Consider the following 11,683-nt stretch of genomic DNA (forward strand, 5'->3'; position numbering starts at 1 on the left):
CATCTCTTGACTCGTCCAATGTTATCATTGGTATCTTATCATTTCTCCCTCTGTTTCTGTTATTCTTCCTATATTTCACAGTTCAATGGAAAACGTCAGGATTTTTCATGCAAACCCCGTTAATTTTATTGCAGTTGCTATCAGATGCATTAATAAATAATATTTCTGCATAGCAGTATTTTTTGTACACAGCTGACTAACAATGACACCTCCCCTCTCATGCTTTCAGTTTATCCATTTATTTTTGACAACTCTCAGACTGCTCAGAGCGCAGTCTACCCTCGAGCCCTCCAATTAACATACTATGCTTTCTTACATGAAATACCTGCACGCTAAATTAATGAAATTCTTCCTAGGCAGGCTGGTAGCTGAACTGTGCCATATTCTGTAGCAATTAAGAGACAGGTATTACCGATACATTTCATCTTCATGATTGCACTTGTATTTGTGGTGATGTTCTTTACTCATACCCTAATTTACATAACGCAAGAGCTTTCAACTGCAATATATTTGAATTATGTAAATGAGGTTCCTTCAAGTCATAGGGGATGTGGTGGGTTTTTCTTTTTTTGGGTTGCTTCTAAGAAATTATTTGAAATGAACTTGACTCAATGCCCAGTCTATCTTTCTCTGCCAACATTCCCAGTATATGTTAATGATTCTGCTGCATTTTACATACAGAATGTCCTAACTTAAAGCATTACTGACCATTTCATGCATATTTATATTAAAGATACTTATTGTAAATATCTTCTTCCTCTCTCTCGCTCTCTCTCTCTCTCTCACACATACACACACATAAAGTGAAGGCACGGAATGAGACATTCAGTAGTAAAAATGCAACTCTGCTTGCTTATGATACCTCTGGATTAGACAGTCATCATGTGCCCGTTGAGTTCATTATCTAGCACTGTAGGTCAACATATAGTCATGATATTTCAGGGTGCCAATATCTCAGAGTCGTGTCACCTTTCATCCCGAAAATATTGGTGACAGATTTGCAGTAAAACCCCTCAGACATATTCCACTGCAACACTGAACACTTTAATGTTGATTGCATGGAACCTCTCATTGTTAGGTAGCAAAAAAATATATTTAAGGTAAAAGTCTGTCATTTTGTGAAATACACTTCTTTTCTTTCCATGATGAGAAGATTGATACATATGATTGTGACAACATAATTATTCTGATGCTCTTAGTTTTAAACCTTATGTAACTTAGTGTTTGAAAAGATGGACAACAAGATAAAGTATAAAAAAAAGTGGAGTGGTAAGAAGCATTTAGTTGAAGTGAAGGAGTATAAGTGTTTGCATTCTATTAGTGAAGTGTGTAGGTGCGTGGAGAAGAAGGAACAGAGCATAACGATTAAAATTTCAATGAAGCAAGACGTGAGGACGCAGTTTACTTTGATTAACTCTGCTCCACACATTAAATGCAGCCGATGTCCAGATCCAGAGTTTCCCTCTAATGCCATCAAAGAACCCCCTGCGACAGCTGAGCAGTTATTTCCATTTATGCTTAACACACTATGCTCCACTTCCTCTCCAAATGGCTGACACACTCTTGAATTCTCTGGTATACTTGAGATTGATGAAGCCATCTGTCATGTATTTGGGGTTGGCAGGCAGCACTTGGCCATGCGCACTGCACATTACGTGTTGTGTAAACATGAAAACTCACTCATATGTTTCATGTAAAAATAATTGAATGCAGCTTCACATGGTTATTTCCCACACTTGGTTGGAAGGATAAACATATAATTCACATGAAAAACATCATTTATAGGAAATCCTGATTAGCTCAATTTCTGCTAAATCTTTTGAACCTTTTCATAGACACTAGCTTTCCAAGTTAATTAGTAATTTAATGATCGATCGAAAGTAATGACTAGTACCATGAGAAAACCAAAACAGATACAGGTACTTTGTGATTACTTCTGGTTTCACTGCATGCTACACTAACAATAACTGCTCACAGGAGAGGACTAGAAATGCTTATGATATGAACATAAATCAGATTTTTCTGCAAGGCCAGTGACTATTTTTTTCTTTCTTAAATGTGAACAAAATTTGATTTAGATCCATAAAAAAAGATTTCCTCAAAAAACAAGAGGGGGGGGGGGGGGAATAAATTCACCACAGTCTAATCAGGATGTTAGTGGCTCCTTAAAGGAGTAGTTCAGCATTTTTAGGATAGGAATCGATACCACTGTAATACATCTTCATTAAATATGTAGCTTAGCTTGGCCGAAAGAGTGGAAACTGGGAAACAAAGGAAAGGGAAATCTATAAGAGCCCCTTATAACTTCAGTAAGAATTGGATTATCTTGGATCATTACACTGTTTAATATTAAACAAGCAACATATAATACCTTTAATTTGTGAGGTTAAGGCTTGTTTTTCTTTAGAAATAAAAGAAGCACTGAGGACCGGCTCAGGCCCTCCTCTGTGGGGGGGGTGCATTAAAAGGACTCATCATTTTAATATTTCTGATAACCTGGCCACAGTCCTGTAGCTCTGCCCCCTCCTCCTCCCCCTCCTCCCCCTCTCTCATATATAAAGTTCCGCAGTGACTCCCTCATTGACTGCTCGCTGTCTGATCCGAGGACGGAACCGGTTCCCAGAAGCGCATCTTCTCTTATTATTACCTCCTGACGGTGTGTGTCCGTGTGACCCGTCCTCACAATGAAGGAGAGAAGACTCACACAGCCTTTTGTAGCGCGGTGTAAACTCGTCCTGGTCGGAGATGTCCAATGCGGGAAAACAGCGATGTTACAAGTGTTGGCCAAGGACTGCTATCCGGAGGTGTGTTATCTTTCTGCACGATTCATCACTGCAGCTTTTCTAACATCAGATGCTGCTAAAATGTACTCCTGCAAGAACTTTCAGTTTTCCTAAATGGCACAGTAGCCTATATTAGACTGGGCAGGTAGTTCTTGGGGTTAATTAAGGCCATGGCTTCTTACCATAGATCCTGTTGATTTTATTTTATCATCGGACTAAATGACACCCACGGTGGGATTAATAATGTGAAATTCACAGCAGTGCTTCATTATCATGTGCTACGAGGTATAAAAGCATATGTGACAGTTTTTCAACTCTATCAAGGATACTTTCAATTTGAGAGTAATGCTGATAGGACATGATATAAAAAAACATAATATATTCCTTAGGAAAAGTTTTAATAACTGATTGTTTTTGTCATTCACTTTAAATTTTGAGATTTTTTTTAGGATAATATAACTCACACATTTTGGTGTGAATCAGACCAAGTAAAGACATATCTAGTAATTCCTGATGGTCATTTGCTTCTCAGTGTAAATTAGGAGTAAATTTGAGAAATGTTTCAGTGTGGATTTCGGATTAAAAAAAAAAACATTAAATTCCCTAATTCCCCGAAACCTTATTTAATTGTTTATTTTCAGACATATGTCCCGACTGTGTTTGAAAACTACACGGCATGCCTGGAGCTTGAAGAGCAGCGAGTAGAGCTCAGCCTCTGGGACACATCAGGTGAGGATGATGCTCTTTTTTTTTTTTTTTATATCTGAGTAACATGAATGAAAACTGAAACGTCTGACCTACAGACAGTTTAAACTCCACCCGATCTGTCATGGTTAGTGTCCTGCATTGGAATAATGAGTGAAAGACACGGTTTGAGTGCTGCATTCAGAACGTGATCTGTGGAACTTGTTTACCCTCACAGAAACACAGCCAGCCTGGAGTCGGGTAAGGATTTAATGAAGGCACCCCCCCATCAATTGTTTTACTGAAAGGGCTGCTGTTTATTCAGGCATCACTATCTGTCAGGCCTGTTTTGATGCACTTAAGCAGTTTTTCTTTGGTGTGAAATCTGGTGAGGGAACTTTGTTGGAAAAGTGGTTCTGGCAGTGGCTTACCAAGATTATCGCTGGACAACGTATCCCAAGGTTTGGAGTTTCTCCTGTTGAATCCTGAACCATGAATACATGAACCAACTGAACCAAATTTTAATGGATTCTCATTGATTTATAAACCAAAAACAGCAGTGTATTAGTTCAGACCTTTTGTATCTGAATATTGTGTGATGGTACAGTGTGGTCGAAGAGCAGGGAATTGGTACATTGTGGTGCTTTTTTTTATATATATATTTGGAAAATTGTTAATTCAGCAAGAGCTGCAACTTGTAGCTATTTAATAAATCAATCCAACCATTTACCTTTTAAATGATTTTAAAAGGTAAATGCAGTTTTAACAATTATTTGCATGGATCTTAAACATGTTGAGAAATGATGAACAGGATCAACAAGAAAGGCCTCTGCAGCAGTATACAGTTCTTTCATAACTGTACGATCTGAGGCTTTGTGCTCAGCGGAAGTTGAGCAGTGCCAGTTGGCCTGCAGAGGGGTTCTTTCACAGGGGAGAGGGGGATGCCTCATCCATACAGGGGGTGGAAGTCTGTGAGAGTGTGGGCAGGCGTGGCTATTTTGTCTGTGTGTGTGTCCTTTCCTGTTGTCCTTTTGTGTGTGTGTGTGTGTGTGCCTGTACAGTCGCTGTGAACAGAAGGTGCAAGTGAGGGATACTGAGAGAAAAGATATACATGACCTCCTCACTGCCTTATGGTGTGTGCTGCCTAAAAAAAAAAAGGTCTTATGTAACTTGAGCCAGCACTGAACTAATGTAGGTTTGTCTGTGTATCTCCCACGGAATAAAAACTTTCTGGACAGTCACTTGTTCCAGAGAAAAAATTGCATAAGACCTACTTACATTTGCAACAAAAACACACAAATCATATTACTTTTTTTTTAATCCACAATTGTTGCTTACACAATCACTGAAAAGATTTTTTAGGTAATTCTAATAATTTTTTTGGCAGCAATTATTCAATTAACTGTCTCTAATATGATCTTCAGCACGCAGAGCAGACAAGAAAAGGCTTAAAGTTTAATGCTTCCCCTCAATTCCAAAGCTGAGACCAGACAGAGGGTTAGGGTTACCTATTTCCTTATCAATAAATGCATTAAATTGTTTTCTAAAGAAGAAGCTTCTGAAGTGGCTTTATTTTTTTTGTCATGTTAAATGTATGATAGTGGAACAATGCAAGGAATTCAAAATCAGATTTTTTTTTTATTTTTTTTTTATCAGCTGACAATTTATAGCCCCCCCCCCCAAAATTTGTTAATATTAGATAATCAGCAGATTCATCAATGAAGCTGATATCTGCAAAACTTATTTCATTACATGTTTCATCTTTTACCATGATGGTAAAAAAAGGTCTTATGTAACTTGAGCCAGCATTGAACTAATGTAATAATGTAACTAATTTAACTAATGTAATCATGTTTACCATGATGGTAAAAGATGCCACGGAAAGGCAGGAGTCTAACTCCCATCATTCACTTTCTTTAACAGTTTCAGTATAACAGCTAATGTTTGCTCAATTCAAAGTTTTGTCTCTGCTTGTGTTTTGTGCTTGCTTTGTCTGTCCAAGCAGGGGAGCTGCTAATATGTGGGAGTTGGTAGGTGCTCAAAGTTGTGTTCTCTTTAAAATCTCTCCACTTTCTTTATCCATCCTTACATCACCCTGGATAGTTATGTGATGGCCTCTTTGAATTCCACAAAATAAAAATAAAAAAGGTTATTCATAGACTGCAGTTGTGTAAGTTGTCCTACTTTGCAGAGTTGAGTCGAAGATTCCGAACCAGAGGGGCTTTTTGTTGTAGAAACTTACTGTATTTCAAAAGGTACCACCAGATTCACCAAGGCATCATTATTGTTAGTAAATCCTCGTTGAAGTTCATTCAAGGTGTTATTTCCTGGTATAATTGTGTTCTTTTAATATTTGGAAGGAAACCTTCTGGTCCAAATTTAGCCCTCAAGGTTAGGAGTAGGAAATTAAATGTCAGTGTTTGTGTGTGGGAAGTGATTAGGTGGCGGAGAAAGGACAATAGAGAGCAGACATCCAATCAGTCTCTTTTTAGCAGTCTCTTCCTGACTGTCAAAAAAAAAAAAAAAACAACCTTCAATATATTTTAAAGGTGCTTTGTTTTTGTAAAAGGAAGAAAATATGTTTCCTTCCCATTATTCACATTCTCACAACTAAGGTGACATTTTCACATGTCATGATCAGGGTGTCCTGTCTGAATGAGGCAATGAGCAGCCACGACGATCAGTTTGATAGCTTTTCAATAGTTTCAGTGGTGGTTTGATACCTACAGCAGCACAATGGTGTGTCTCTGATTAGTGTGGCTGTGACAGAATGCACGAAACCCAAACAGCCAAATATATATGAACATCGAACAATTTCTGTAAAATTCAATTAAAGGTAAAATTTTGGCTAGCAAGCTAAGTAGTTGCTGGCTGTCAACCTTCATATTTCCCAAAATGTCACTTTTAAGAAAAATACTCATTTTTGATCCAGTATCCATTTATATGTATAGAGAATACTTATTAAAAGGAGACTTAATTTAACAGAAAAGATTTTAATTCCTTTGCCCAAACATAAGCCTGGTTTTATGGCTCTTTTTGATTGATAAGTGATATATAATAATAATTAGAATAATTAATTTCCCATCTCAGCACATTTGAAATTTTTCTCTTAACAGATTTGATAAATTAAGTTTCATATTGCCTAATAGTGGAAAGGTGTTATTGGTCTCGAGCTACATTGCCTGTGACTCAGTTAGTTTACTTTCCTGGAAAAAGTCCTCAGTGGGAGGGTGTCAAGCATAGATAAATTATTTGCTCTCTTATCAGTTTGGCAGAGGTTTATGTGTCTGTCTTTGTACTGTGTGAATGTGAGGAGGACGATTGTGAAAGAACATTATAATGGTGTCATCTGGGCTCAGAGAAGCAGAAATAGAAACAAAGAGTCTTTCTATATTCTGACAGCAGGGGAACTAAAGCTTTTCATTTTCAAAGACATTGCAAGTTGAACCTCTAAAATAGCGTGTTCATAAAATTAAATATTTATTTCCATCTTTTTTAGGCTCTCCCTACTATGACAACGTCAGGCCACTCTGCTACAGCGACTCAGACGCTGTGCTCTTATGCTTCGACATCAGCCGACCAGACTTAGTGGACAGTACACTGAAGAAGGTATGGACAGGGAACAACACGGGAGCACTACAACGTCCGTTTATTTTCCATCTGCAATGATTCATATAAGTTTTTAAAGGCTGCAGCAACACTGGTGCCCCCAAGTTGTTTTTGCCGACAGCTCTGTCCAGCGTGGTAACACCTGAACAACATGAATGTAGCTAAATCTCACTCTTGAGCTCTCCTCAGCTGACAGTGCTGCATCACAGCACAACATTTGGAAAGGATAAAATCATTATTTCATCAGCGGGATGTTGTCTGACAAAATCAATCAAGCACTAATGCAGTTTAATGACAACAGCTGCACAGTATCAACTTTACAAAAAAATGTTCAGGAGGTTAAGGATGACAGGAACGTGACTTTTTGTGGCTGGTTTGGATGGTTCAGTCTAGGCTGCAGATTTAATGAAGCCACAAAGGCAACATAGCTAGTTTCACTTACATATTTTTCTGTTTTCTGAATTAGTATGACATAATGATTCAATCACAACCAATGAAAAGCCATTATGTTATGAACAAGAGGCATTGCTTCACTGATGGCACTTAACCCTTTTCTCTCTTTTTTTCTGAAACAATTAATAATTAATAATCTGATTTATTTTAATTCAAAATCAGTCAAAGTGAATGTTAAGGATGACCAAACATTATTTTAGAAACTTTATTGCCACATAGTTCTGACCCTGATTAAATCAATGCAGACATATTTTTGTTACACTTCTTTTTACATCATACTGAAATAACCTGTTTTCAGATTCACATATGCTGAAGGCTCAATTAAAAAAAAAAACCTCAGCTATGAGATATTAAGTTTTTATTTATTTATTTATTTATTTATTTTTATCTGGACAAAGGACTGAAATGACAGACAGAAAAGAATCGTATCCAAATGTACCTGTGCTGATTCTAGGTGGTCCCCTTCTTTATCAATCTCTGTAACTTTCTTGACAGTGGAAAGCAGAGATCCAGGATTTCTGCCCGAGCACACGGATCCTGTTAATAGGCTGTAAGACAGACCTGCGCACAGACGTATGCACATGCATGGATCTGTCCAATCAGAAACAGAGTCCCATCTCCCATGAGCAGGTTTGTTTCATGACATTACTTCTGTTTTCCCATTTGTGTCTATGTAGGTTTAGTCTTCTGTCTAAACTTGATATGGATAGAAATTCCCCATTGTTTTTATCTGTTCTAGTTCATATTCAGGTTTACATGAATTTATTTTGCCCCTCACACTGTAGGGTGTGGCCATGGCCAAGCAGCTTGGGGCAGAGGCTTACTTGGAGTGCTCGGCCTTCACATCTGAAAAGAGCATCCACAGTGTTTTCCGGACCGCAGCTATGGCCTGCATGAACAAACTGCAGTCTGATAATAAACCCAGCCCCATCCGCCGCCTTTCCAAGAGGCTGCTCAACCTGCCGAGCAAGACAGAACTCCTCTCCTCCACCTTCAGCAAGGACAAGTCAAAGAGCTGCTCCATCATGTGAAAACTGCCGGGACCATGATGGAAGACAGAAAGTGAGGACAAGTGAACTCTTACCGTAGCCTGTTCTCTGCGTTGTGGCCCAAACTCCCTCAGCCACTTCAAAAAAAGATCACTGCCCTCTCTATATTCAACTCTGACACCAAACTTTTCATCATGACCTGTCACCAGCACTCAGCACAGAAACAGAGGAAAAATATCTGACGTCTAATCTGTGTAAGCATGTAGAATCAGGAGAGAACAGGCACTTTAAGACACTGATCTGTTTTCCTCTCACATAAAGGTTGCTGTGTTGGAGTCAGCTCAAATAAGTTCAGTACCTCCTCTTTTCTGTGGGGAAAGTGGCTGAAAATGCTGCATATGACTGCATTATCCTGATGAGAGCCATTTGAAATTCTTTAGTGGTGCACTTTCCATCTATCTTTTGATTTAAATGTCCCTTTAAGGTCACGATATGGGCTGAGTGACTAGATGAAATGTAAAACCTGACATTGCAGGGAGCCATAGGTATAGCTTGTGGAATTTAAAACAGTGGTCAATGAGGAAATTATTCCCCTGCTAACCCCTCGCAGTATTTTATTTGGGAAATAAAGCTGACAGTGAAAAAAGTGGCAGAGGAGGGTGGGACTTGGCGAAGCCAAGTGTTTGCTTGCAAAGGCAGTGGGAGGACGAGCTGAGGAGCACATCTGAAGGAGCGCAATGTGACTCAACACTCACATGAGCCACAAACAGTTTTGGGTGGAAATGCCATGACAAAAACACATCACAGAATCTCCTCCATGTACAGGCTGTCTGAACATGTTTTTGTCAGATCCCCTTTCATTAACCGTCATCACAGCTGTCTGAATTTGTCAGTGTTATTAACAATAAGCCTTGATTTTTGTGATGTTACATGATGCATCATCCTGGACTTTTTAATACACTTTCAATCAAAAGAAACAAACAAAAAAAATCATTCTGTCTTTCTGATAGAACAAAGATGTCTTTTTAATTAGGACAAACAAGACAGATTTATTTTTGAATCCTCAGCCTCAAAGTCCTCAAATTTGGATTGACAGTGTCTCGTGTGGCTTCCTCACGTCGCACGTGTGCAAAACATTCATGATTCACAGTTAAAATTAATGCTGCGCATTCATAATTATCATCTACCCACCCCCGTACGTACATACATTAACTGAACTGCCATCAACAAGGAGCAAGAGTTCAATTAACTAAGTGAACATGTTGTTTCAACTGAAGTGTTGAAAAGTTTTTTATAGTAGACGTTCACAAAATTTCCTTTTTTTTTTTCATTTTGTAAATGTATTCAATCAAGACGAGGTGCAAAGGTGAGATATTAGAGTCAGACACCAAAATCTGAACCTGAAATCTAACCCTAACCTGTATTCCTGTAGTCCCCAAAATGCTCAAACTGACCCTGGCCTTACCCAAACACTGAGTGCTACTAGTCAACGTCTAGTTGAAACCCTAACCCAGACTCAGAGGGGGCTGCAAAAGGAAACATTTTAATGAAAAACTAGATTATCCAAAGGTGGAATAGCCTTCAACGCAATCTTACTTTTAGACTGTGTCATAGAGTCCTGGGTCCACCTACCCCAGAGGCTTAGAATACCAACCATATCAGCACTAACTCTGAATGTCCTTGAGATGGCATGGTCAGGGTGCTGGATTGAATTGAATGACAGGCTGGCCCTGTTTTTATAAAGACATTTGTTCCCTTCTGCTAAATAATGTTTCCACTTAGCTTTTTTCCCTTGGCTGTGTCTACAGGCTTGTGCTTGTCTTTGGTGTTTTTTGTAGCTATGGATGTTGTTCTTGTATTCACCAGAGTCCTGTGGCATTAGCAGCTGTTGACAGCTCAGCTAATGGAGGACTTGATGATTTGTAGGTCTACACTAAGGAGCCCCGACTTCTCTGGATGTACAGATGACTGGAATTTAACTGGTTGCCTAGCAACAGTGTTAGCAGGGCTCCCATCTCGGAGGGAAATAGGGAGGGATGGATGGCTCTCTGAGAGGTCACCTTTTATCAGACAGAGTCCACAGCAAAGGTGATGGCTGGACATGTCAGGAGCAGCGGAGAGCTGAAAAGTCCCAGCGAGGTTTTAAAGACCCTGCACTTGTGGCAGCCAGAAGCGGACGTTCGCTGATACTGTCCAAAGTATGAAAAGGGGCGAAACCCAAAATTAAAGTAATGGACTCAATTTATTTGTTACTGCATAACACTTCAGGCCTGTATAAAAAGAACACGTATAGACAATAGAACAAATAAAATTATTGTGGTCACTCAGCTATTTGGAAAATTATTTTATGAATTAATTTAAGAGAAAAATATAAATTTATGTCGATTTTTGTCAAAATCTCTACATGTCCATTGAGCTGATAATTGTCATGCAATTATGTTTAAAAGTGGTTTGATGCTGCTGACTGAAACTCCACAAATATGGTTTGAACAGTGTCCTGCAGCAAAATCAACTGTCATAACAATCCCATTTTTAGTCCATATGAGCACCACCTCCTGAGAATGCAGTCACATACAGTTAGATTATTGAGCAAACATTACTGTCCACAGAAGATGAGTTTGTCAGTGTCTTACAAGGACTTTTTTCAAATAGCAAAATCAATGCTTTTTAAGAATTTGCTAAACCTGCATACAGAATACTCAAAGGTTCTGTTCCTTTTTGGCAGACAGATTTGTTTTGTTGTCCACATCCTTCATCTTAAAACAGTTTTTAAGAAACCACCCCCACCTCCAAAAAAAAAAAAAAAGAATGTTACTGAAGTAAAGAAAAATTTTTGCATCAAGCAGCCGATTATGGCTTAAATTAAATTATTGACTGAATTCTGTATTTGTTATTGTCAAATGCTATTTTCATCTTTAAACTTTAATTTGAATAAATGTTTGAAGTTTATGTACAAGTCTGTGTTTTTCTTTCTTTGATGAACCATTTACACAAACCTACAACCTACCAGAAATTTGGGAAGACAGCCTATACCCTTCAAGTGCGTTCATTTTGACTGTTTTTCTTTTCTTTTTGTTTTTTTTACACATCACATCAAAGAACACCAGAAACTTCTCAGTTTCACTATCAAGTTAGAACAAATGATTATTTGGATAATTTAATCAG

The 11,683-nt window shown here is 38.4% G+C and overlaps 1 protein-coding gene across 1 annotated transcript; it reads left to right on the forward strand.

Moving 5' to 3' along the window:
• The first annotated feature begins 2,608 nt into the window (after window positions 1–2,608).
• LOC115046028 (rho-related GTP-binding protein Rho6-like) lies at window positions 2,609–11,318 on the forward strand. The gene is made up of 5 exons (XM_029506104.1): window positions 2,609–2,804; window positions 3,425–3,512; window positions 6,967–7,076; window positions 8,025–8,159; window positions 8,315–11,318. Exons 1-5 carry the CDS (start codon window positions 2,685–2,687, stop codon window positions 8,558–8,560), a joined length of 699 nt encoding a protein of 232 aa, XP_029361964.1. The 5' UTR covers window positions 2,609–2,684; the 3' UTR covers window positions 8,561–11,318.
• The last annotated feature ends 365 nt before the right edge of the window (window positions 11,319–11,683 follow it).

Source organism: Echeneis naucrates, chromosome 7 (assembly GCF_900963305.1).
Source record: "Echeneis naucrates chromosome 7, fEcheNa1.1, whole genome shotgun sequence".
In the NCBI taxonomy this organism is placed as follows: domain Eukaryota; kingdom Metazoa; phylum Chordata; class Actinopteri; order Carangiformes; family Echeneidae; genus Echeneis; species Echeneis naucrates.